General features: G+C 43.9%; 1 protein-coding gene and 1 long non-coding RNA gene across 3 annotated transcripts in view; one reads left to right on the forward strand and one right to left on the reverse strand.

Annotated features, from left to right (window-relative positions):
• The window catches only part of MICOS10 (mitochondrial contact site and cristae organizing system subunit 10), a 36,679-nt gene extending 35,166 nt beyond the window's left edge, over window positions 1-1,513 (reverse strand). Inside the window, exon 1 of one of the 2 annotated variants that reach the window (XR_012327574.1) lies at window positions 1,365-1,513. Coding sequence is in view for 1 of the 2 variants with exons in the window: in XM_019918960.3 (XP_019774519.1) it covers window positions 1,365-1,428 (64 nt within the window). In the remaining variant the exon portion in view is untranslated. The remainder of the gene's footprint in view (window positions 1-1,364) is intronic. The other variant, XM_019918960.3, reaches the window with a different exon arrangement.
• An 87-nt stretch (window positions 1,514-1,600) lies between these two features.
• On the forward strand, window positions 1,601-23,967 carry LOC141277020 (uncharacterized). The gene is made up of 3 exons (XR_012327577.1): window positions 1,601-2,100; window positions 7,449-7,798; window positions 23,853-23,967. It is a non-coding gene; the product is annotated as an uncharacterized lncRNA (long non-coding RNA).
• The last annotated feature ends 2,522 nt before the right edge of the window (window positions 23,968-26,489 follow it).

Consider the following 26,489-nt stretch of genomic DNA (forward strand, 5'->3'; position numbering starts at 1 on the left):
GTGCCAGGCATTGTGCAAGTATCTTGTGTACTTTTCTGTCCTTCAGTCTTCATAATCCTTTTAGGTAAATCTATCTCTTTATCCCCATTTCATAGTTAAGGAAGCCGCTACATAAACTCACTCATTTAATCCTCAAAACAACTCTGTGAGATAGCAATATTCTTGCCAATTTACAAATGAGTAAGCAGGCACAGAGAGGTTAGATAACTTGCCCGAAATCACACAGCCGGTAAGTGGTGAATTCGAGGATGAAGGGGTAGCTGTGATAAATTACTTCATTTACTGACTCATTCTCAACATTTTTTATTAAGCACTCTTCTGGGAGCTGAGGCTACAGCACTGAATGAACCAGAAAACATCCCTGCTCTCATGGACCTTACAATTTTATTTCCTTTCCAATATTTTCATTCAAGGGCACAATCCTAAATCCTCTTAAATACTTCTTTAAGATTTCCATACAAAAATATCAAAATTAGATAATAAAAATTAGTATCGAAGAAAAGTATGGTACTTGAAGCCAGAAAACCTGGGTTAAATTCCCAACTTTGTCATTGATTAGGCCCTGGGCAAATCCCTTCACTTGACTCTCAATTTCATGACTTGTATTAAATAATGTATTAAGTTGCACACCAAGCACAGAGTCTGGCACTTAGTGAGTTTCCCTCTTTCCCTCTCCCCTCCAAGCAGTGACTTCATAATTTTTGTGTCGTCCCTGAGCACGTGTTAAAAGGCTACACCGAGTTACACTAAGGGCTGAAAAGTTACCAATCACTATCTTACTTTCCAAGGCAATTCTACTTCCAGATCACCATCACTATGTCTCGGATTTCAGGCCCCAGACTACTCTGATGCCTATAAACCAGGTTACAATTCGGGAATGACAACAACTCACGTTAAAGCCTGACAGTATCTATAAAATGCTCCCGATGACCTTCTTAGAGGGCACTTTTGATTCAGCAGAGGAGGAAGGTGGCCTCCAGGCCAAGCTGCACGCCCCGTGCGAGAGATGTGACACGAGGGAGGAGAATTTCCAGCCTCCAGCCCAAGGTTGCGCCCTGCATACTGCTTCAACTCGCAGAGCTCCCCAACTCTCCTGCCACCTGCCAACCCGACCCCCACCTCCTCGGGGCTGCCTCTCCACCCCTCCCACCTCGGGCAGCCGCCCAGGCTCCTGGAGTCCGCGTCCCCAGCCGCCGTAGTGACCTCCTGCCCGGGCCCGGACAGCTCTCCCTGGCCTGAGGGGATGGAACAGGCCAAACGGCCCGACCTCTCCCGGGGCTTCTCCTCCGCCCTCCGGGTCAGCGGAGCCTTGAGCCAACTTATCGGCTCCGGCTGGGGCCTGCCGGAGACGAGGAACCCCTTACCTATCTTCACGACGGCATCCGCCAAGCACCGGTCCCACTTCCTGCCGAGCTCCGAATCCGACATGTTCCCCACCCGCAGTTCCAGCTTTCCGGACCGTCGGGCCCCGCGCTCAAACCCCAGGCAACTATCGCGAGAGCCGCCTCCGTTCCCAGGCCCGGAAGGCCGACGACGGCCCGCCAGATATCGCGAGATGATCTGACAGTTTCCGTACTTTCCGGTTTTTCTCAGTTGGTCGTCAAGGTGACGGGTTGCCTGGAGGCCAGAGGTGACCCTGACCTTGGAGCCGCGCCTAAGGGTTGCGAGGCAGACAGGTTTCCTAGGCGGCATCCAGAGCCCTGTCTGGAAGGTCCTTCCACAACACCAACTCCCGACGTTGGCCTTGGAAATTCCCAGGGCAAGTGAGGGCACAGAGCTGGATCTATTCATTCATTTACTCATCTTGGCTTTTTCTCCTCCCTCGTTCACTCATTTATTGCAGTGGAACTCCCGCCTTCACCACCAACACAGAAATTGCTCTGGCAAACGTCAACTATTGCGGGGACTTCCCTGGTGGTCCAGTGAGTAAGACGACGCGCTTCCATTGCAGGGGGCGGAGTTCGATCCGTGGCCGGGGAGCTAGATCCCACGTGCATGCCGCAACTAAGTGTCCTCCTGCAACAACTAAAAAGGAAAGATCCCTCATGCAGCAAGGAAGATCCCGCGTGCAGCAACTAAGACCCGGCGCAGCCTAAATAAGTAAATAAATATTTTTTTAAAAAGTCACCTATTGCCAAATAAAGTGGACGCTTTTTGATCTCTGTACAGCATTGGACACAACTGCTGCCTCTTTCCTGATCCTTCTTGTCTCCGACTTCTCTTTTATTCATTTGACTCCCAGGACACCAGTCTTTCCTAATTATCCTCTTCTGACTCTTCTCCTTACGGGGTCCATCCAGGGCTGTTTTTCTCTGCAGCTAGTTAAGAGTCTTGGTTTGCTGGGTTCCATCAATCCTCTTTACATACTCTCCCTGAGTAATTGCAAACAGTGCCAAATTCTATCTCCAGATCAAGCTTCCTATTCATAATTGAGCCTCTTTGCTGGTGTCCTTTAGTTTTCCCTTCCCGTTTCCATCCTCCATCCTACCAACAAATACAGTTTTGACACTATTATTCCTCTGATTAGAAGCTGTCAATGACTCCAATTCATCTACTGGTTATATTCAAGCTGCAACAATTCATTCTAGGAAACCTGCACTAATAGAACTTAGAGCCCCCTTTCATCCATCCACTAATACAGCATGGAGCCTCCCTCCATCTTCTTACTGTCGCAGGAGCTCACCTACCCCACAGGATTCTCTACATTGTATTGAAACATCTCTTTACAGATGTTTGTATCTGCCAGTAAAACTAGAAGTTCATTAAAGGCCTGAGCTGCCCCTTCTTCATCTGCACACTCCCAGTTCAGAGCACAAGGCCTTGGACAGTAGGATCTTCTATGAAATATATGAACTGAATTGAATTCATTTACCCATATACTTATTTATTCTTGACATCTTTAACAGCAGAACCACTGTTCTAGTCCTTGCTATGACAGAGCCACTTCCTTCAGGAAGCCTTCTTCCATGACATGACCATCCTTCATCCAGCTCGCATCTGAACTACATATCAGACTATATTGTAATTGTTTGTGTGTCTCTTGGATGTGACTGTGAGCTCCTTGAGAATGGGGGCTGTGCCATTTCTATATCCTGATGACCAGGAGCGAGCCTAGTATATATTGGATTTTCAATAACTCCTTTTCGAATGGATGTAAGAATGAATATATAAATGATGGACTGATCAGTTGAGTTAGAGGGAAAAAAAGTCTCTGTTCTGGGGGAACTTTATAGTGTAGCATTTATGTTGAAAAACAGAAGGAAAATTAACTTCACTAAATACAAATGATGTGTCACAAATACCACCAGGCATCTCATGTACTTTAATTTATCCTCAGAGCAAGTTGAGATTAGGATCTTCATTTTCGCAGATTTGGAAACTGAGTCTCAGAGATGTTAAGTAATGTGGAAGATGCACAAGGCTCTGCATTGTGTAGATTTAGAAACTGACAGAGGCATTTTTATTGGATTCAAGAGAGTTGTGAATTTTTGTAGAAGGCAGAGAGCAAATTACGAGAGCAATCAGAGGCAGATGGTATAGCATGAATTCTGGAGCCAGGCTGTCTGCGTTCAGATCCCAGCTTCTTCCTAGTTTGTATCTATTATTCTCTCTTTCCATGGTTCCTTTCCCAATACGATGCTTTATTCACTGCTATAGCCCCACCCCTAGAACATTATCTGACACATAGTGTTTGCTTGATAAATATGTTGATTGAATGAATAAATAAATGAAAACTTTGGAGTTTTTATAGTTCTTAGAGAGCAAAGACCAATACAAGTGGGAAAAATATTTTTTTAAACAGCAATTTAAAAAAAAAGCAAGACACTCACTGTAAACTTAGTTACATTCAAAATGATTAAAAATAGATTTCTCAATGCTGGAGAAGGGAGTTACAAACATGGAAAGGGAAAAAGCTTGAAAGAATTCTTTGCTGTTGGATTGGAATTGAGTGTATCAGTATGAACTCATGGTATTTAATGTAATAGAGATACATATAAAAGTGTGTGTGTGTGTGTGTGTGTGTGTGTGTGTGTGTGTTTCCCAATCCTGTCTGTGGAGAGGGCCTAAAAGCAATAACATACCAGTAGCAATAAGCAAACCTAGATCTTGGCTTCTAAATACCATTCTCTACTTAAAGGACCCAGGGCGCCATGGAAAATTGGCTAAGACTCCAGGGCTCAAGCAGGGAAAATTCAAGATGACCCTGGAATATCTTCTTGTATCACAAAGTAAGGAAGTCTTCAAAGGATGATAGTGTTGTGTCAAAATGTTTTAGTAACTACAAACTGCCTAAAGAATTGCTTTGTTCCTAATTTGAGGGCTTCCCTGGTGGCGCAGTGGTTGAGAGTCCGCCTGCCGATGCAGGGGACACGGGTTCGTGCCCCGGTCCGGGAAGATCCCACATGCCGCGGAGCGGCTGGGCCCGTGAGCCATGGCCGCTGAGCCTGCGCGTCCGGAGCCTGTGCTCCGCAACGGGAGAGGCCACAACAGTGAGAGGCCCGCGTACCACAAAAAAAAAAAAAAAAAAAAAAAAAGAATCGCTTTGTTCCTAATTTGAACCCTTCGTGTAAGCTATTATTACCATCATTAGGACTTCTCCCAATTGTATAGAGCAAATTTCACAAAGATAGAAGTTAGCGTTTCAAATGGGTAAACAGAGTCTTGTAATAAAGCAATTTCACAGTAAGAGAGCCAGTATCTTTTTACATTGGATAGAAGAAAAGTGAAAAAAACTGTCACTTAAGTAGAATAGATTTTAGCCTCGACTGGTTAATCAACTAAACATAAACTCTTTGTTTAGTTTATTAGGTTGTAAATCCAGCTTCATTAACAACACAGATTAGAACATTTTACAGCACAACACCTGCATATATAAAGGTCTTTTAGATTCCAGTATTATTTTTTCAGTTTCCCTTCAATTAAAAACTAATTCCTTTCTTAAAGGGAGCTTCACATTTTTTGATTCATATCTTCTCTAAGCCGGGTCTTATATCATCTTGCCCCTTCAGTAATGTGTCCAAAGTCGAACAGCTACTAAGTAGCTTCCTTGCTTGTTTCCAAAGTCCGGGTGGCTGTCCTTTGTTGTTGTTTTTATTTTTTATTTATTTATTTATTTATTTTTTGCTGTTGTTTTTAAAAACATGCATATGTGTGAAATACAGCAAGCAGACAGAAAAGTGCGAAAAACATAAATACAGTGTGACACATACATTATTGTGAAACAAACACTACCAGCGCTTCAGAAGCCCACTCCCTGGCGTGTCCTTTGCCAGATCATATCCCCTCCCTCCCTGCCAGCATAACCACTATTCTGACTTCCGTGTTATTCATTTCCTTGCTTTTCTTTAAGTGTTGTTATCTGATTATGCATCCTTCAACAATATGGTTTAATTTTGCGTGGTTTTGAACTTTATATAAATAGAATCATACAGTCTGTACTCTATGGTATTTGACTTCTTTTGCTCATTATTATGCCTTATGATTCATCCATGTTGTTGCATGTATAGTCCATTCTCGATTCATTGCTATATAGTATTCCGTTATATTCTATCCATGATTTGTTTTTTGTTTTTTTATTGAAGTATAGTTGATTTACAATGATTTAGGTGTACAGCAAAGTGATTCAGTTTTATATCTATATCTATATATGTTCATATATATTCTTTTTCAGATTCTTTTCCATTATAGGTTATTACAAGACACTGAATATAGTTCCTTCTGCTATACAGTAGGTCTTGTTGTTTATCTATTTTACATATAGAAATGTGTATCTGTTAATCCCAAATTCCCAATTTATCCCTCCCCCCTTTCCCCTTTGGTAACCATACGTTTGTCTTCCATGTCTCTGAGTCTCTTTCTGTTTTGTAAATAAGTTCATTTGTATCATTTTTAAGATTCCACAAATAAGTAATATCATATGGTATTCATCTCTGTCTGATTTAGTATGATAATCTCTAGGTCCATACATGTTGCTGCAAATGGCATTATTTCATTCTTCTTTTATGGCTGAGTAATATTCCATTGTGTGTGTGTGTGTGTGTATATATATATGTATAAAACACATCTTCTTTATCCATTAATCTGTCGATGGACATTTAGGTTGCTTCCATGTCTTGGCTCATAATTTGTTTATTTTTTCTACTCTCCATGGGTATTTGGGTTGTTTCCAGCTGGGAACTATTACCAACAAGGTTTCTCATCCTTGTACGTATATCCTAGTGCATATCGGCATACGTTTTTGTTTTTGTTTTTGTTTCGCGGTGCGCGGGCCTCTCACTGTTGTGGCCTCTCCCGTTGCGGAGCACAGGCTCCGGACGCGCAGGCTCACTGGCCATGGCTCACGAGCCTAACCGCTCCGTGGCATGTGGGATCTTCCCGCACCGGGGCACAAACCCGCGTTCCCTGCATTGGCAGGCGGACTCTCAACCACTGCGCCACCAGGGAAGCCCCAGCATACGTTTTTATACGATATGTAACTAAGGAGGGCAATAGGGTTTGTTTATCTTCAGCTTCATTAGACACTGCCAACTTCAGCCCAGAACGACTGTGCCAATTTACATGCTCACCACGGTGTATAATACCTCCTGTTGCTCCACATCCTCGCCGAGAGTTGATTTTTTTAAATTACACTCTCAAATTGTTGCCAACCTGATAGGTGTGTAGTGACATTTTATTGGGGTAATCCTTGCTCTTTCAAGTGATTAAGCTACTAGATCATGTGTTCTGAATATATAATAGCAGGAATGGGGGATTCAAACTGAATGAAAGGGTCCCTGAAAGAGGACAAGATGACAGAGACATTTTGCAAACTTAATGCTTTGCTACCTTGAAGCAGGTGTACTGGGTTGAATAGTGTCCCCCACCACATTCATGCCCTTCCCAGAACCTCAGAATGTGACCTTATTTGCAAACAGGATCATTGCAGATGTTGTTAGTTAAGATCAGATCATAATGGAGTAAGAGGAACCCAAAATCCAAAATGACTGATGTCCTCATAAGAAGAGGAAGAGATGTAGAGAGACAGGCAGATACAGAAGGAAGATGGCTATGTGATGATGGAGGCAGAGATCAGAGTTCTGTGGCTGCAAAGCCAAGGGCTGCCAGGGGGTGCCAGCAATCCCAGAAGCCAGGAGAGAGGCATGGACAGAGTCTCCCTCTGAGCCACCAGGAAGAGGCCAACCCTGCGACACTTTGAGTTTGGACTTCCAGCCCCCAGAACTGAGGGAGAATAAATTCCTGCTGTTCTGAGCAACCCAGTCTGTGGTTCTTTGTTACAGCAGCCCTAGGAAACTAAACTAGCAGAGACCACACTAGATTGGAAATCGTGAGAGCTGGATCCCAGGCTACTCTGCCGCTAACTGGTAGTGATGTACCCACAGCAGCTCCCCTCAGATGGGCCTCCCCATCAGCTCTCTTCAGATTCTTTGATTTGCTTCTTCCCGTTGTAGCTCAGATCCAGCTTAATGGACGTCGGCGGCAGGCCGGGCCAGGCCGAAAGATGAGGCCACATTGCGGCAGGACAGAGACTGCGACCGCGCTCTTGGCCCCAGAGAGGCACGAGGACAGGGAACATGGGTTCGATCCCTGGTCCAGGAAGATCCCACATGCCGCGGAGCAACCGAGCCCGTGTGGCACAACTACTGAGGCCCCTGCGCCTAGAGCCCGTGCTCCACAACAAGAGAAACCACTGCAATGAGAAGCCCACGCACGTACCGCAGTGAAGAGTAGCCCCCACTTGTTGCAACTAGAGAGAGCTCGTGTGCAGCAATGAAGACCCAACACAGCCCTACATAAATAAGTAAATAAATAAATAAATAATTTTTTTTTTTTTAATGAAGAAATGCTAAAAAAAAATGGGCCTAATGCTAGCAATGGCTCCCCCTGTTACTAACTCTGGGGTATTACATCATTCCTCTCACTTTGTAAATAGTAACTTTACAAACTCTCCTCCATTCCCCAGTTTGAGTGGACCAAGTGTTTCCTGCCTGGACCCTGACCCTAAACCTATGAGAGGTCCTTGCTCCACCTCCATTCCCTACCTAACTCCACACACCCCCTTTGTTTCCTTCCTAGAGCATATCACAATTTGCAATTATCTTCTTTGTTTATTTACTCCTTCCTTCTCCCCCTCCATCACCCAACCCTGCTTCTCCCACCAGACTAAGTTCCATGAAAGCAAGGACTTGACTTGTCTCATTATCACTATATCCCTAGTGCCTTGCAGTGTCTGGTACATTGGAAACATTTAATATTTCTTGAATGAATGAAGGAAGGACGAGCAGGAATGATGTCTTTTTCATGTTTACCTCTCCAACACTATCCATGCCGGGTACTCAGTGGTGCTCAGCTGATGTTCCATGTTCTCACATGGTCCAGTCTTTAGTGCCTGAGGGTCCCAGTGTGAAGCACAAGTTAAGAGTAACAACCAGAGTGGATTTAAGTGTAGCTTTGTGGCCAATATTTTTTTTAACCGTATGTTTGAATTGACCTTAAAGGGAACACTTGAAAAGGTGCAACTGAAGGTGCATTTTCTGCCATTACCTGAATTTGACGTGGATGTGTGAGAGAGTATGAATTTGAGGCAAATAGCATCACTGAATTGGTTTGGATTTAAGCACGTGAACTGAGTGACAGTTGGTACAAATGTAATCATCATGGCTTGAGTATTAATATTTCAAGGGCCAGCCAAAATCAATCAGAGATTTTTCCACTACAGAGCTCCCCTGGCTAACTTAATGTCAAGTGACCTTTGATTTTGACCTAGATTATATGAACGCAGCCATTATGGGGTAACTGGATATCACTTGTCTATTCTGTGGGTTAATAAAAAGTTAGGGAATGCAAAAATGATTTCTTAGCCAATGCAATCTCTTTGGTAGAGAAAATATTTCTAAACATGGGATCCAAGGAGAAAACACGGCATTTTTGGCATAAAATAGACTGGGTAGCCTCTTCTTAACTTCTCTTCTGTCTCACAGCCAGAGACGTGGGTGTCTCTGCCCTGAATTTGTACTTCGCTCTGTCTGCTTCTAAAGTCACAACTTTACCTGGGAGGCTGATGGGTGTGTTTCAGAGGGTCTTTCCATGAATCCCTGAAACTATGCAAATCTTTATGTAGGAGTGCATATCTTTTTTTTTCTTTGAGTCTATAGCTTTCTTCTGATTCTCAAATAAGGTTGAAAACTATTGACCTGGAGTCAAATACAGGTCTGGGGATGAGGCCAGTCCCTCCAGCAGAGGGCGGTGGCTCCCACATTCACTGACCTCCTTGACCTTACAACATTGGTTGTCAAGAGATGGAAGAGGGGACTTCCCTGGTGGCAGAGTGGTTAAGAATCCACCTGCCAATGTAGGGCACATGGGTTTGAGTCCTGGTCCGGGAAGATCCCACATACTGTGGAGCAGCTAAGCCCGTGTGCCACAACGACTGAAGCCCACGTGCCTAGAGCCCATGCTCTGCAACAAGAGAAGCCAGTGCAATGAGAAACCCGCAACCAAGAGTAGTCCCCGCTCACTGCAACTAGAGAAAGCCCGCAAAGACCCAACGCAGCCAAAAATAAATAAATAAATTTTTTAAAAAAGAAAGAAAACATGCTCATTAGTGCTAAACAAAAAGAGATGGAAGAGGGTGAGCCAGGTAGGGCTGACCTGAGGGCAGCAAAAAAGAACACCAACCTTTCCCTGTTATTCCTGTTGGGTTGGTTTTGAAATCCCATTTCCAACCCCCAGTTACCACATCATGGGATACATAAAATCTCAAGCAGTGTCTTTGGGGAAAACTACCTTCTCCCATCAACTTCCTGAACAGGCCTGGAAGATTCTTCTCGAGGACACGTGTTTTTCTAAGCTTTTTTGCTCCTTTGTCAATGCTGGTTTCTCTTGCTTCCTTTATGGACATATTTAGACCACCTGAACGAATTCTGATTCAGAGGTCCTGGTTTTCAGTGGAAACTTAAATGAACTGACCTTGATTCTCACTTGGACACACTTGCCTATAGGATAAACACCTAGCTCCTTAACTTTGCATCCAAAGCCTTTTGAGAGCAGTTCCGCTCCCCCTTCAACTCTTTCACTACTCTCCTACATGAGGTTGAAATGGAGCAGGACCCTGTGGGGCCCTCCTGGGTACAAATCCTTTCAGTGTCCCCCATTTCTCGCTTGTAGGAAATAGGTTTCATTCAGCCACCTTGACCTTCCTTGAGTTCCAAAGGGCAGATTCAGTTGATTATCAAGGTAGGGAAGGAATGCAGAAACAAAGGAGGGGCAGTCAAGAAACAACAGTGCAGCCATGGGGCAGGGTCCTAGTTCTTCCTGAAGGAATATACATAAACAACACCCTTGAGTTCTGCTGCAAGAATTAAAGACCCCACCCAGGTGGAAGATGGTAACTTCAGGTTGAGCACAAGATTCCTGGAACACTGCCCTGTTACCTCACCACCAACCAATCAGAAGAAAGTCTGCACACAGTGGAAGATAAGGAAGACTCTGACCCCCTCCCCCAAATGACTCTCCCTTTAAAAACTATCATGGTGGAGCAGAATCTTCAGAGTTGGGTTTTGGACACAAGTCTGCCTTCTCCCCAGGTTGCCAGCCTCCTGAATAAAGCAACTTTTCCTTTCCAACCAACACTCATCAGCTGAACCTGAGTTCAGTAATAAGGTCTCCATGTAAGGTCTCCTTCTTGACCAAATTATTCCTGCAATCACTTTGGACCTTCCAACAAGCTCTTGGAAGAGGTCACACCTTCCTTCCTGCTTTCCTAATCTTTCCCATTCTTCAGCCTTTTCTTCCTCCATGGAGCCTTCTCTGGCTGAGAAGCAGTGGATTATAGAGGTGTTAATGAAACCCGAGCAGGACCCTGTGCGCATGGGAGCCTTTCTGTTCAGCCTCCATGACCTTCCCTGAGTTCCAAAGGGCAGATTTGAACAGTTGCTAATCAAGGGAGGAGCAGCCAAGAAAACACCTGAGGCGAGATTAAAGGAAACAGAGAAGCTCATCAAGAAGATAACCTGAGACCAGGTTAGAGGAGTGCAGGCCCTGCACACACCCTCATCTTCTCAGCAACCCCAGCCTTGAACTATTGCTATAAAACTCCTCAAAACCCTGCCAGGCTGGGACCCAGTTTTTTAGGTCAGGAGCCCGCTGTGCCCCCCTTTGCCCGGCAAAACAATAAAGCCATTCTTTTCTACTTCATCCAAAACTCTGTCTCCAAGATTCGATTTGGCACCAGTGCACAGAGGTCAAGCTTTTGGCATCATTAAGGGCTCTGAAGGACTGAGGAAGCAAACCACAAAGATAATTGAGGGGAGAGTCTTCATAGGCACAGAGAGGTGTAAGTGCAAAGGCCCTGGGGTGAGAGCTTGCTTGACCCTTTAGAGGCACGGTATGGCTGGAACAGACTGTGCAAACAGGAGATGAAGTCAGAGGGGTGGTGGAAGCAGATGGTGTAGAACTTTATAGGCCACAGCAAAGACTTTGGTTTTACTGTGAGTGAGGTGGGAAGATATTAGAGGGTTTTGAGGAGAGGAGTGACACCATGTCACTTGTGTTTAACAAGGCCACTCTGACCATTGTGTTGAGAATAGAATGTTGGGGGCAAGGCAGAAGCAGAGAATCAGATAGAAGGATATTGCAATCATCCAAAAATGATGAAAAAGGAGGCAGTGAGAAGGGGTTGACATCTGGATTTTTTTGAAGTTAGAGCTGATGGGATTTGCTGATAGATGGGGTGTAGGGTTTGAGGGAAAAAGAGGCGTTAAGGATGGTTCTAAGATTTTCAGAGTGAGCAAGCAGAAAGGCAGGAATTGACACTGAGATGGGAAAAACTGAGAGAAAGAAGCTTGCATGGGGGAACAGAATCAGGAATTCCATTTCGGTTAGGTGAAGTCTGGAGCTGCCTAGTAGACCCAGTTTATGTGCTGCCCCATATTTCCTCAACTCTTTCTCCTCCCCGAGGCCCCTTGACTGCTTACTCAAAGAAGAGCCTTGGTCACCACAGCTAATAGTCTCCTGCTAAGACCACTGGCTGTCTCAGTCTCTCCCAGGGTGAGGGCCAGGCTCCAGCTCACCTTCACCATGCCTGCTGCAAGAGAAGCTGAAAAAGCTCCAGGCATCAGACCCAAACGACGAGACCATGGCGGATATGGTTCCTCCCAGCGCTTCTGAGTCCAGGATTAAGTTCTAAACCACGGCTGGGGGAGTGGGCATCCTCAAGAAGCCCCAAAAGGCCAGGGACTACAACCTGCGGTGCAGGGGTAAACAATTATCATTGAGAGACAAGACATGAGGAGTCAACAGATGAATTCTACTTCCTTCTGCAGGCCAGAAATAAACTTTACCTTCTTTTTTTTGGGGGGGGGGCGGTACACGGGCCTCTCACTGTTGTGGCCTCTCACGCTGCGGAGCACAGGCTCTGGACGCGCAGGCTCAGCGGCCGTGGCTCACGGGCCCAGCTGCTCCGCGGCATGTGGGATCTTCCCGGACCGGGGCACGAACCCGTGTCCTCTGCATCGGCAGGTGGACTCTCAACCACTGCGCCACCAGGGAAGCCCAACTTTACCTTCTTAAGAGGCAGCACCATGTGCTGTGGTGTCTCCCCACCTCCACCCTGACTCCCACCCTGGCCTCTCTGGAGATGTTTCCATGTGATCACACCACTAGTTGTGTTTTCTTATGAATATACGACTAGCTTGATAAGGCATTCCCTTGTGTTTGCTTACCTTCACTCCTGGCCTCATTTTCCCTTTCTCTCACTTTCTGCCCTGGGATTTCACTTCTTCAATAGAGCATTGCTAAGGCACCTGGCTAAGTCCATATTCAAGTGGAAATACAGAGTGAACTGAGGAGAGGTCTGTGCTGGAGATAAAAATGGAGAGTTCAATGCATATATATAGACTTCTCTAAGATCACCTAAGGAAGGAGTATTGACAGAGAGAAAGGAAGACCAGGGACTGAGCTTTGTGGCGCTGTAACATTTAGAGGCTGGGGAGTTGAGGATGAATCAGCAAAGAAGAATGAGAAGGAATGACTATGCCTGGGAGGAAAACCAAAAAGAATGGTTTTCTGGAAGCCAAATGAAGAAAATGTTTCAAGAAAAAGAACATGATTAACTGGGTCAAATGAAGATGAAGGACTGGCCATTGGATTTAGCATCAAGGAGGTTATTTCGGTTACATTGACAAGGACAGTTTCCTCGGAAGGGTCAGGACCAAAGTTTTAAGACAGTGGATTTGAGAGAGACGAAGAGGAGGACCGGAGACAGCAAGCTCACCCTGTCTTTTCAAGGAGCTTTCTCCAAGGAGGGACAAAGGAAGCGAGCAATAGCTTGAGAAGGGGTGGAGTTGCTAGCGGGGTTTTAGGACGGGAGAGATTACTCATGTTTGTGTGTGGAGGGGATGATTCAGGATAGGGGGTAAAACCGATGATCCAAGAGAGACAAGAGAGGAGACGGCTGCAGCCTGAAGTTCTCAGCAGAAATGCTAAGATTTTTAGATTCCAGGGGGCTGGAAGTAGGAGGTTTGATTCTGAGGAAAGAGGGAGGTTGCTAGACATCTGGAATTTCCTTTCCATGGATGCCTGGGTCTCCAGGGCCCAGCTTTTAAATTTGAACATTTCCTTTTTGATGTGGTTAGAATCCCTGAGCCCACAATGTGTTCCCAAGAGTATTTAATTAAATGGGAATCTGGTGTGCATGTGTGACTAATTAATGCTGATCAAAAACAATTAAATATTAAATGTCAGGGCTGTTACCTGGTTCCTAATCATTGCAAAGGGCTGAATGTAATGATCAAGTCCTGACCTCCATAGGAACCAAGTTCATGTTAAAATAATGAAAGACTAAAACTGAGCTGATGAAAGAGCAGAAAGTCTGAAAAAATATTTGAAGCCATGAGATGCTGAGCATCAGGAAAAGGGAATCTCTTAGAGTTCTCTTCCTCAAAGTGTGGGTTTATACTGGATTTTTTTTTCTTTTTTACCATATTTTTTTTTGACTGTGCCGTGCAGTATGCAGGATCTTACTTCCCCGACCAGAGATCGAACCTGTGCTCCCTGCATTGGGAGCACAGAGTCTTAACCACTGGACTGCCAGGGAAGTCCCAGCGTGTGGGTTTAGAAGGGCCCTCTGGCTAATAGAAGTAATGGCAGTTCCACTGAGCAATGTAGTAAACATTTCTAACAGTTCTTTTTAGAGCAAAATATGCTTTTCACGTGCTTTCATTATATATGATATATATAAAATGATGTAATTCATTCAAAAGTGTTCCATGAGATTTGATTTGGCCAATCCTGTGCTAAGCTCTGGGAATAAACAGATGCATAAGAGTAACCCTCTGTCGTTAAGATCCAGCCTGGTGCTTCTCAGAGGGCGTCCTGATGTCCACCATTGTCAGAACCAACTGGGATGCTTTGCCTATTTCCTCTCTCTACTTTACCTAGTGTGATTAAGGGCAGCTGTTGTCTCCTGGTTTTGTAAACAATATTTTTGTTTCATTTCTTGTTGAGTGATTTTTAAAGATGGGGGGTGGGGAGAAAGGACTTTGCCATCTTGAATCTGGCTGGCCATCATGACCCTTACGGTCCTGGTGAGGAGTGGGGCGCTTCCAGTGGACCCCACAGATGGGCTGCTTCTTACCTATGGAAGCAGGGTGGGAGATGGAAGGACAAAGACCAAAAACAATGGCTTGGATGGGTGAGGTTGTGAGAGCCAGGAGAGTGAGTCAAGCCTAGAGAACCATCTAGCAAAAAGATGGGTGGAGGCTAGGAACCATAGCATGAAGCCAAAAACAAAGAGAGTTTATGAACAAGGAGCAGCAGAATGGAGAGACAAGGAGGTGGTCTGGAAGGAGTCCAGAGACAAGCTGGGGATGCTTGTGGAGACTTTATATCTCATCCCTGCACCAGCTTGAATATGCTGCCCAGGTCATATAAAAGCGTCAGGTGGATGGGCCATTTGATGTTTTCTCCCTCATTGCCCATCTGAAAAGTGAACAGTAAGCTCCTTCATGAGAGTCTGAGTTCTGAGCTGTTGTCAACATTAAAGTGCTCATTTGATGCTCTCAGGATGGTACTCGATACTTCAAAGTCTTAATTTGTAAAGAGACAAATGTAGTTCCCTCAACCTACTTTACAAACTCATGGGGATGCTCTGTGGACCAATGAGACTTTCAGTCTGACTTTCCCCTTTGAGAACAGGATGCTCTTAACAGGGACCATTTATCCTGAGAACTCAGACACTTCTGTCTTCTGCTTGAAACCAAATGCGGGAGAGGGAGGCAAGGGAACTCACAATTCTGTTTAGCACTTGTCGAGTGCAAGACCTTTCCACGTGTTGTTTCTTTTATTCTCCTAATGGCAATCTGGACTGAGCCTTCTTACTCACTCTAACAGATAAGGAAACCATGTCCATGGAGGACATGGAATTTCAATGCAGGTCTCTCTGACTCCAAAACTGTGATCTTCCCAGGACATCACAGTGACTGTGGTTCTGCCACTGCCAACCCTTGTTCCTCCCTCCCCACCCTCAGTGAGAGGGACACTGTAACACTGGAGGTGACCTACCTCCCTTGTTTCAAAGGAAGAAGATAAGCTAACTCGAGGCTGAAGTTTTCTCTGAAATTTTATGACTCTGATCTTTTGAACCATGAATAAATAATTTTTACTTTTAATATGGTTAAACATAAGATCCTCTTAACCAGTGAATAAATATATGTTGAACACCTAGTTTATAGAAGATGCTGCGACAGAATGTTGGAGGATTTGGAAACGTATAAAATATAGGCAAATCGTATAAAATCACTTTCACGGTTAAGATTAATTTGAATTCAGACATACTAAAAATTATCCGACTTTCAGTTTGAAATTTGTTACTGGTATTCACAAGAGAGGTCAGGGCGGGATTTGCCAGTAGGGGACTCACTCACCTGGAGGTATTAAAATCTTGAAAATGGATGAATTTCTCAAAGAAGATGGAATTACAAGGGCTAAAAATAAAGACCAGGATAGAGCCTTAAATTATACCAATTTTGGGGAGCTGCAGAGGAAGTTAAGGCAATGAAGCCCTAGGGATGAAAGAGGAAGAAGAGACAAAGAAAGAGAAGATGAATAAGAATAAATAATAAGTTTAGAAAGAGCACACACAGAGCTGCAAGAGGGCGAGGTGCCCAGGGCTTCATAGAGGGCAAGATGAATGGGAATTTTTTTAAAACCACAGAGTACAAATATCAAGAGGGCAATGATTTTCTGCAAATGTCACATCTTGAGCCAGTGGTGAGAACAGAAACCAGAGAGCAGAGAGTCCGAGACAAATCGATAAAGCTGGTTCATTGTACAGAGGAAAAGGGAAGGAAATCAGATGCATACATAGTACTCAACATTCAAAGTGGACTCTGAGGGAATTCCCTGAAGGTCCAGTGGTTAGGACTCAGCACTTTCACTGCCGTGGGCCTGGGTTCAATCCCTGGTTGGGGAACTAAGATCCCGCAAGCCACGCGGTGTGGCTAAAAACAAACAAAAAACAAAACAAAACAAAAACCCAAAATGGGCTCTGAAAGGATTAAATGCCTAAATATGAAAGGTAAAAATATATTCAGCGAATGAACAGAACATAGGAGGATATCTTTGTGACCTAGGCAATGGAGACAAATCCTTAAGGAGAGAAATCTGTTAGTTTGGTTACATTGTAACTAAGGAATTCTGCTCAACAAATGACACTGAGAGACAGTTAACAGGCAGATGACAGACTGAAAGGAAATATTTGCAATATCTAAAGCTAATAAGAGTCTAATATTTAAAATGTACATGGTGGAGAAAGACTAATTAGGAGTTTGGAATTAACATATACACACTACTATATTTGAAATAGGTAAACGACAAAGACCTACTCTATAGCACAGGGAACTATACTCAATATCTTGTAATAACCTATAATGGAAAAGAATCTGAAAAAGAATAGGTATAGATATAGACATATAATTGAATCACTTTGCTGTACACTTGAAACTAACACAACCTTGTAAACTAACTATACTTCAATAAAAATAAATAACAAATAAAAAAATAAAAATAAGGGGGGAGGGAGAAATGGAGAGTTGCTGCTTGACAGGTATAAAGTTTCAGTTATGAAAGAGGAATAAGTTCTAGAGATCTGCTGTACAACGTTGCACGTACAGTTAATGACATTGCATTGTGCACTTAAAATTTAAGAAGGCAAATCTCATGTTAAGTGTGCATACTACAATAATAAAAATAAATAATAAAATAAGTCTATTAACAGTCAAACAAAAAAATAAAATAAAATGTATGTGGAATACCAGCACATCAACATGGAAAAGACAAACTCTTCGTAGAGGATGCAGTGGTGTTTGCCCAGATCCCCCACTTCAGGACTGAGGCACTCTCAGACAGAGTGGTGCCTTGCCCAAGATCAAGCCCTCTTCCTAAAGGCATCTTGCATCCAGTGACCGGTCAGGAAGGAATATAAATGCCTTAGCCTCCTTGCCTCAAAGCGGGACAACTCTGAAAACCCATTTCAACTGCAGAACTCCTCATGGTTCTGTCTGAAACCTTCAGAGCAACTTCATCAGGGTGCAGCTTCTCCCTCTGCATTCTGATTCTGACGGCCCCAATTCTGATTCTCTTACTCAAAGGTTTAGTTCCTGAGAGCACCCCACCTCTAAAGTTCTTACATGCAAATTTCAGATTCAGAATCTGTTTCACAGAGCACTCAACCTATGTCAGTTGATACTGGAAGCAAACTAAAATGGGATTTTAGAGCTGGATCACCTGCCAGTCGCCTGACAGTTAAGACCCCGTCAACGGTGGTTTGTAGAGTACCAGGAGCCTCTGGCATGCAATTACGGGGCAGTTTTAAGGATTTTCACAGGTGGTGAACTGGAGTGGGGTATGAGAGGAAGAGAATGAACTGATGGGTGCAATCCATCAGTTTAAAGACTTTGGAATTGGATGGCTATTGCTGGAAGCTACCAATGCACCTGAGAAAGACAATGAAAGGGGGAGAGTGATTCATCACCAATAAAGGGTGAAATCACCAATGTGTTCCCTACCAAACCCAGACAGATCCTGGAAGATGCTGTGGACTACTGTAAACTCCACCAAGGAGTAGCACCAATTGCAGCTGCTATGCCAGATGTGGTATCTGGGCCAGAGCTGATAAACACAGCCTCATATACATGGTACGGGGTCACCGATCTGGCAAATGCATTCTTTTCCGTCCGTCTCAGAAAGAAGGACCAGAAGCCGTTCACGTTCACATGGAACAGACAAGAGTATCTATTTACAGTCTTGTCCCAGGACTATGTCAACCGCCATTTGTCTGGAGGGACTTGGACTCCGGATCACCTCATGAATAAAAACCTATCCTTGCCCTGGGTTATTTCATAGTCTAGGGAGAAAGACAGAAGATAACAGGGAGATCAGAAAACAATCTACTCAGGGAGTGCTTGTACTAGTCAGGACTCTGGACTGCAAGGGACAGAAACCCAATTTGAACTGGCTTAAACAGTCCCAGGCTTGAATCTCATTGATCTGGCTTGGGTCATGTCCACCCCTGAACCAATCACTATGGCTCGAGAATGAAATATTCTGATTGGCTAGGCCTATTCACGTGCTCAGTCCTGGAATGAGGGGTGAGGTGGGCTTAAGATCAGCCCACTGGGCTGAAAGCAAGGAGGGGATGGTTCCCTAAAGGACAACTAAGGGCAACTAAGGAATTGAGGCTGATCAGGTAAGAAGCAGATGTCCCTTGGCGGGCTCAAGCAGAGTAGCCATCTGCCCTGGGAGTCCAGGGAGGCTTCATGGAGAAAGCAGACTTTTTTTTTTAATTGAAGTACAGGTTGATGTACAATATTATATAAGTTACAGGTATACAATATAGTGATTCACAATTTTTAAAGGTTATACTCCATTTATTGTGATGCTAAAATATTGACTATTTTATAGTAGCTTATTTTATACCTAATAGTTTGTACCTCTTAATCCCCTACCCCTATATTGCTCCTCCCCCTTTCCCTCTCCCCACTGGTAACCACTAGTTTGTTCTCTATATCTGAGTCTGCTTCTGTTTTGTTATATTCACTGGCTTGTTGTATTTTTTAGATTCCACATATGTGATATCAGACAGTATTTATTGGAAGTGGTCATTTGACTCAGACCCCAAGGAACAAGTAGGAGTTTGTCAGGTGGAAACGATACTCCAGGCAAAGAGACAGGCTTGTGTAAAAACACAGAACTGTGAATGGGCATTGCATGTCTAGAGAAAAAAACAGTTCTCAGTGGTAAGGGATGGGGCTGGAGAGTTACTTAGCTCACCTTAGGGAGGATCTGTCTAGAGAATGGCAGTATAGACCTATGTCCAATACATTGATATGAAGTTATTATTGTCAAATATTAATTTGATTCTCTCTAGATCAGTAAAGGGGCCTTCGTGTGAGGCAGAGTATCTAAAGTCTAGAATATTAGCTGCTGTGGGCAAGATGTTTGACTCTTGTTCAGTGGTGTATCCATGTGCCTAGAACAGTGTCTGGCACATGGTAAGAGCTCAATAAACATTTGGGTAGTAAATGTCCAAATTTAACTTTAATAGTTCGATTAATCGTATTAGACATTCCATGAAGTCCTTGAGTAAAGGAATAAGGCTGGGAAAGCTTCATAAAGACAAGGGCAAGGAGTAGGGAAATTGATGGGGTTGAAAAGGAATAGAAATAGATAATAGTAATAATTCATTAATGTTAGCACTTACTGAGCACGTATCTATTAGAGGTTGCTTGTACTAGTCAGTAAATATCTAAATATCCTATATTCATTATATCATGTAACCCTTATAGCCACACTATGAGGCAAGTATTGTGCTCCCCACTTACACAATGAGGAAACTGAAGCTCAGAGAGGTTAAGTGAGTTGCTCAAGACCACACAGCTAGTTATGCTGATACTCAAACCCAATCTGTTTCTCTCTAGAGCCAAAGCTCTTAATAAAAATAAGTCCTTAAGAAAAATAAAGCAAGCACCTTTTACATTCCGGGTACTGTTCTAGACATCATACACTTTCTACACCACAACACATCCATGCTGGTGACATTGTCATCACCATCATGCCTTATGCTAAAGGCACAGAAATGAAGGCACAGAGAGGTGAAGTAGTTTACCTAAAGTCACATGTAAACAAACAGCACAGGCTGGATTTGAGCCCAGGCAACTAGCTCCAGTATCCAGACTCAAAACTAATACCACCCTGCCACTTGGGTATGACACTGTCCTGATTCAGACGGGCATGTAGGCTGCAACTTATGATACAGTTTGTTTTGATGAAATTAAGACTTTAGAACTAACCCTGAGGGGACTTCCCTGGTGGTCCAGTGGTGAAGACTCTGCGCTCCCAATGCAGGGGGCCCGGGTTTGTTCCCTGGTCAGGGAACTAGATCCTGCACACCACAGGGAAGATCCCTTGTGCTGCAGCTAAGACCTGGTGCAGCCAAATAAATAAATATTAAAAAAAAAAAAGAAAGAAAGAAATTTCTCTGAGTTTGAATGCCTGATTTCCCACTGACTGGCTGGGTGACTTTAACCTCTCTGAGCCTTAATTTCCTCACTTGTAAAATGGGAATAATAGTCATGTCCACCTTGCAACTGTATGGATTAAGCGAGGTGATGTCTAACAAGTTCCTGGCATGGCTCCTGTCATGGCTTAAGAAATTTTAGTGCCTTATTTATTTTTTTGCTTTCTGTCTTGTCAAGGATATTGAATTTAGATCAGAGGTTTTAACTCTTTTATGCCATGGACCTCTTTAGCAGTCTAGGGAAGCTGATGCAGCCTTTCTCAGAATGATTTTTAGATACAAAGAATAAAATTCATAGGATTACAAAGAAAACTAAATATAATGAAATACCATTATCAAAAATGTTTTAAATTTGAATTTGTGATATAGTAACATATGTGCTTGTTAATGCAATGAAGCATGAGACCGAGTGGCAGGCTCTATAACTACTACTAGTTCAAAGTGAAGTGGGTAAAAGACATTTGGGGATAATTTACAGCACCTGTTATGTGAAACGAAAATATCTGATTCCTATTGATGTCAGTTGCTGGTCCTGCTAAGTCTACTGGGGTTTGTTGCCTGGCTCATAATTGAAGGAAGTGTTAAACTCAAGTAAGAGGTTAGTGGAAAAAAAAAAAAGTTGTACTTTTTTTTCCCATCCAAGTTCACAGACCCTTGGGTTCAAAACAGCTGGTCTAAAGGAAGGCGGTAGTGGGGAAAGTCAGGAATTGGCTGGTTTGTTTGGAAGCTCCTCATAAATGGGCCTCTTCGGTCATGCTTTTGGATGTTATTTATTTGGCCCTGTATGGAGAGAAATCACACATCTCCAACTCACTGTGTCTTCCTTGCTGCTCCTCGAATGTGCTAGGCAAATGTGGCCTCAGAGGGCCTTTGCACTGACCTGACTGTACCCTCTGACAGTAATAATCTTCCCTGAAACATCAGCCTCCTCTCTCTGACTCTCACATCTCTCTCTCTCTCTCTCTTTCTTTTTTGGCGGGGCCATGCACCTTGCCGGGATCTTAATTCTGCAACCAGGGATCCAACCCCAGTCCCCCCACCCTCCCACCCCTCCACAGTGCAAGCTTGGAGTCCTAACCACTGGACCGCCAGGGAATTCCCTCTCACACCTAAGTCTTCAAACGTCCCCTCCTCCATGAGGCCTATCTTGATTACCCTACCTAAGTGTCTCCAGCCCTCCCAAAACCCTTAGCCTGCTCTAATTTTTCTTTTGTCCTTAGCATATACCACCTATCATGTTTCATAATTTACTTCTTTATTTTATTTTCTCTTCCTCTCTCCTCCACCCACCCCCGACTAGAATATAAGCTCCGTAAAGAAAGGGATTTTTCTTTTGTTTTGTTTTGTTTTTGGCCTGGCGTGGCATGCAGGATCTTATTACTCTGACCAGAGATAGAACCCGCGCCCCGTGCAGTGGAAGCGCCCAGTCTTAAGCAGTAGACCGCCAGGGAAGTCCCAAGAAAGGGATCTTTGAGAGAGTTCCCTGACAGTCCCGGGTCACAGGTTAGGACTTTGTGCTCTCACTGCCAGAGTCCAGGGTTCCATCCCTGGTGTCGGGTAATTAAGATCCGGCAAGCCAAGCGGCACAGCCAAAACAACAAAAGGAAAGGGATCTCCGTTTTGCTCACTACACGACAAGAACAGAGGATGGCGCGTAACAGGTGCTCAATAAATTGAGTACATCAGCGAATGAAGCACGGTTGCGGGTTGCGGGTCGTGCTTTACAGTGAAACAGCTCAGACCTGAGAACCAGAACCGGGCTCTGATGTTGGCTGCCACTGCCAAGCTGGGCTACCTGGGGCAATCCACTCAATCTCTCTCAGCCTCGGTTTCCCCAACTGTAACACAGGAGTCAAAAGCCCTGTCTCACAAGTTTTGAGGGTCCATTGAGCCAGTCAGTAGAAGGCTGGCATTGGGCAGGTGTTTCATATAGGCTAGGTCCTGGTCCCCTTTGGATCTGAAGGAAGTAACTTCCTCCTGTTGGCACTGGGTCCTGGGAACTCCCGTAAGAGGGCAGGGCTCTTGTCCCTCGCCTTCGTTGTGTTCCCAAAAAGGCTCAGAATAGAACCAAAGTCTCCTGGCTCCACTTTTGTTGTAGCCAACAGACCACACGACCACTTTTTTCCTGTCCACGACTTTTCTTTTGAGGTGGAAACTAGTCGTTGGAATAACTCACCCAGGGGCAGGGAAAGGAAAAAACAGCAAAAATTGTTTTAAAAGGGAGTTATACAAGCATGTGCAGGAAAACCCCATTGAGGGACATAAATGCTGATTCAAATAAGGAGGAAATATGAAATTTGACAGTTTTCCAGGCCTTCCCTGGTCCTAAATTTCCTCTCTTCCATCACACTTTTTTTTTCTCGCCCACAAAAACAGGCATTAAGAAAGATGACAGGTCAAAAAATAGACCATGGAGAACAGAGGAGGGAGTTGGAAGTCGTTGATCGGTGTGAGTATAAACGCTACTCCCTATCAACACCAGCCTATTCCCTAAGTCATGATGGGGAAAGGCAGGCTCCAGCAGAAGCTGATGTCTCCCTAGGGAAGGAGAATGAATTCTGGATCACTAACGGAGACCGTTTTCCAGGGCTGCTTTGATCTCCTGCCCGAGCCAGGGCTGGGGACCAGCAGGCTGAGACTCCAAGGAAAACCGGACTTCACAGCAGTTTCGAGCAGCTGTCTGCCCACAAGGGCGTGTGCGGGCAACCCATCCAGCCCAGCTTGTGCCCTGCTCCTGGGCCCTTGTCCTTCGGCCCCCAGGAGTCCTGCCTCCCCTTTTCCTCCCCACCCAAAACGCTGAGTTGGCGTCTGAAAATGAGTAAGTGTGAAGCGAGACTGCACATTGGTCTCTGCTGAGGATTTGTTTTTGCCAGACGGCTTGGTGGAGAAGATTGCGTTTCTTGGTTATTTTTAAACCGGGATTTCTGGAATTTGATTTGGAAAAACACAAAAACGAAAACTGGAAACTCAAGTCATTAGAGCCTAGTGGCTCTGGGCATCCTCTTTAGGTGGGCTTGCTACTCCCTAGAGTGGCCAGGAGCCCAAGGAGTGTGGGGCTGGCAGACAACAGAGATGCAGAGGGGTTCCAGGCAGTTCCGGAAAGCACCCCTGCTCTCCATCCCAGGTGAAGAAAATGCCACACTTACACGACACCTCACTTCTCGCCCTTGCTGCGTGCCAGGCTCTGTGCTGGATGGGGATGGAAGGTCTTGGTCCCTGGTCAGTATGGGGGCTCGTCTTTTAGATGAAGAGATTGATGGTTGCAACATATTTATGATAGGAGCTTGATGGGGGAAGATACAAGGTTCGAGGTGGCGCTGCTAAACCTAGCCCAGAAGGATCCAGAGAGACTCCAACTATGAAACCTGAAGAATGAGTGGGAGTTAGCAAAGCCCAGCCAGAGAGGACTATGGGTAAGAGAGGGGTGTGGTGGGGTGGGGACAAGAAGACAGAGGCTTTGAAGACAGACAGATTGGACTTCTAGCTCTCTTCCTCCCCTGACAAGCTATGCCATTTAAGCAAATGCGCCTCTGCCTTCTCTGTACCTCATTCTCCTCATCTGTAAAACTGGGGATAATCTGAATCCTTTACTTAGAAAAGCTAACATTTACTAAGCCTGTACTGGGTGCCAGGCACTCTTCGAAGCATCTTACATATATTAACTCATGATAATTTTGAAAAAAATAAAAATTTGACTCTCATATGGGTATGAAATGAACCCATAGCAAAGATTTTATAGAATCTGTTAAGTAATGAGGGAACCAGAAAGACGTTATGAATAGTTCAAAGGAGAAATCAAAGTACCCCGACAATTATAGTGAGATAAGGAACAATGAAATTAATTTATAAATAGTTACAAAACTGGCAAAGTTGGTCAATATCCACTAGAGAATAAATAATAAATTGCATTCCACTGGACACAACTGCATTTCTATAGACAAGAATCATTCACATTATTGCCAGTTTTCTATAACTTACAGAGCTATAAAGTAGTTCAAAGATAATGAAAGGGAGAGATAACCTTTCACTGACAGCCAGTCAGGACACCCAATATATTTCAGGGTCTTTCCGATTCATCCGTATGGTCTCCCCAAACCCCTTATGGTCGTAATAATCTCAAAAATTATTCTTGATCACAAAATAAAGCTGGTCTCATTAAATTTGTACTAATTGTTTACACAAGTGCAGTGAAAGTATTAATTTGTCATACAAGTCTGGTAAATTTGCTTTGCAAAATTGAAAGCCATGCAGTTTGGGTTTTTTTTAGATTATTAGCGGTTCTTTATTTTTTTTAACATCTTTGTTGGAGTATAATTGCTTTACAATGATGTGTTAGTTTCTGCTGTATCACGAAGTGAATCAGCTATACATATACATATGTTCCCATATCTCCTCCCTCTTGCGTCTCCCTCCCACCCTCCCTATCCCACCCCTCTAGGTGGTCACAAAGCATCAAGCTGATCTCCCTGTGCTATGCGGCTGCTTCCCACTAGCTATCTATTTTACATTTGGTAGTGTATATATGTCCATGCCACTCTCTCACTTCGTCCCAGCTTACCCATCCCCCTCCCTGTGTCCTCAAGTCCATTCTCTACATCTGCATCTTTACTCCTATCCTGCCCCTAGGTTCTTCAGAACCAATTTTATTTTTTTTTTAGATTCCATATATATGTGTTAGCATACGGTATTTGTTTTTCTCTTTCTGACTTACTTCACTCTGTATGACAGACTCTAGGTCCATCCAGCTCACTACAAATAACTCAATTTCATTTCTTTTTATGGCTGAGTAATATTCCATTGTATATATGTGCCACATCTTTATCCATTCATCGATGATGGACACTTAGGTTACTTCCATGTCCTGGCTATTGTAAATAGAGCTGCAATGAACATTGTGGTACATGACTCTTTTTGAATTATGGTTCTCTCAGGGTATATGCCCAGTAGTGGGATTGCTGGGTCGTATGGTAGTTCTATTTTTTAGTTTTTTAAGGAACCTCCATACTGTTCTCCATAGTGGCTGTATCAATTTACATTCCCACCAACAGTGCAAGAGGATTCCCTTTTCTCCACACCCTCTCCAGCATTTATTGTTTGTAGATTTTTTGATGATGGCCATTCTGACCGGTGTGAGGTGATACCTCATTGTAGTTTTGATTTGCATTTCTCTAATTATTAATGATGTTGAGCATCCTTTCATGTGTTCGTTGGCGATCTGTATATCTTCTTTGGAGAAATGCCTATTTAGGTCTTTTGCCCATTTTTGGATTGGGTTGTTTGTTTTTTTGATATTGAGCTGCATGAGCTGCTTGTATATTTTGGAGATCAATCCTTTGTCAGTTGCTTCATTTGCAAATATTTTCTCCCATTCTGAGGGTTGTCTTTTCGTCTTGTTTATGGTTTCCTTTGCTGTGCAGAAGCTTTTAAGTCTCATTAGGTCCCATTTGTTTATTTTTATTTCCATTTCTCTAGGAGGTGGGTCAAAAAGGATCTTGCTGAGATTTATGTCATAGAGAGTTCTGCCTATGTTTTCCTCTAAGAGTTTTATAGTGTCTGGCCTTACATTTAGGTCTTTAATCCATTTTGAGTTTATTTTTGTGTATGGTGTTAGGGAGTGTTCTAATTTCATTCTTTTACATGTAGTTGTCCAGTATTCCCAGCACCACTTATTGAAGAGACTGTCTTTTCTCCATTGTATATTCTTGCCTCCTTTATCAAAGATAAGGTGACCACATGTGTGTGGGTGACCATATGTGTGTGGGTTTATCTCTGGGCTTTCTATCCTGTTCCATTGATCTATATTTCTGTTTTTGTGCCAGTACCATACTGACTTGATTACTGTAGTTTTGTAGTATAGTCTGAAGTCCAGGAGCCTGATTCCTCCAGTTCTGTTTTTCTTTCTCAAGATTGCTTTGGC

The sequence above is a fragment of the Tursiops truncatus genome, chromosome 1 (genome assembly GCF_011762595.2).
Source record: "Tursiops truncatus isolate mTurTru1 chromosome 1, mTurTru1.mat.Y, whole genome shotgun sequence".
NCBI lineage: Eukaryota > Metazoa > Chordata > Mammalia > Artiodactyla > Delphinidae > Tursiops > Tursiops truncatus.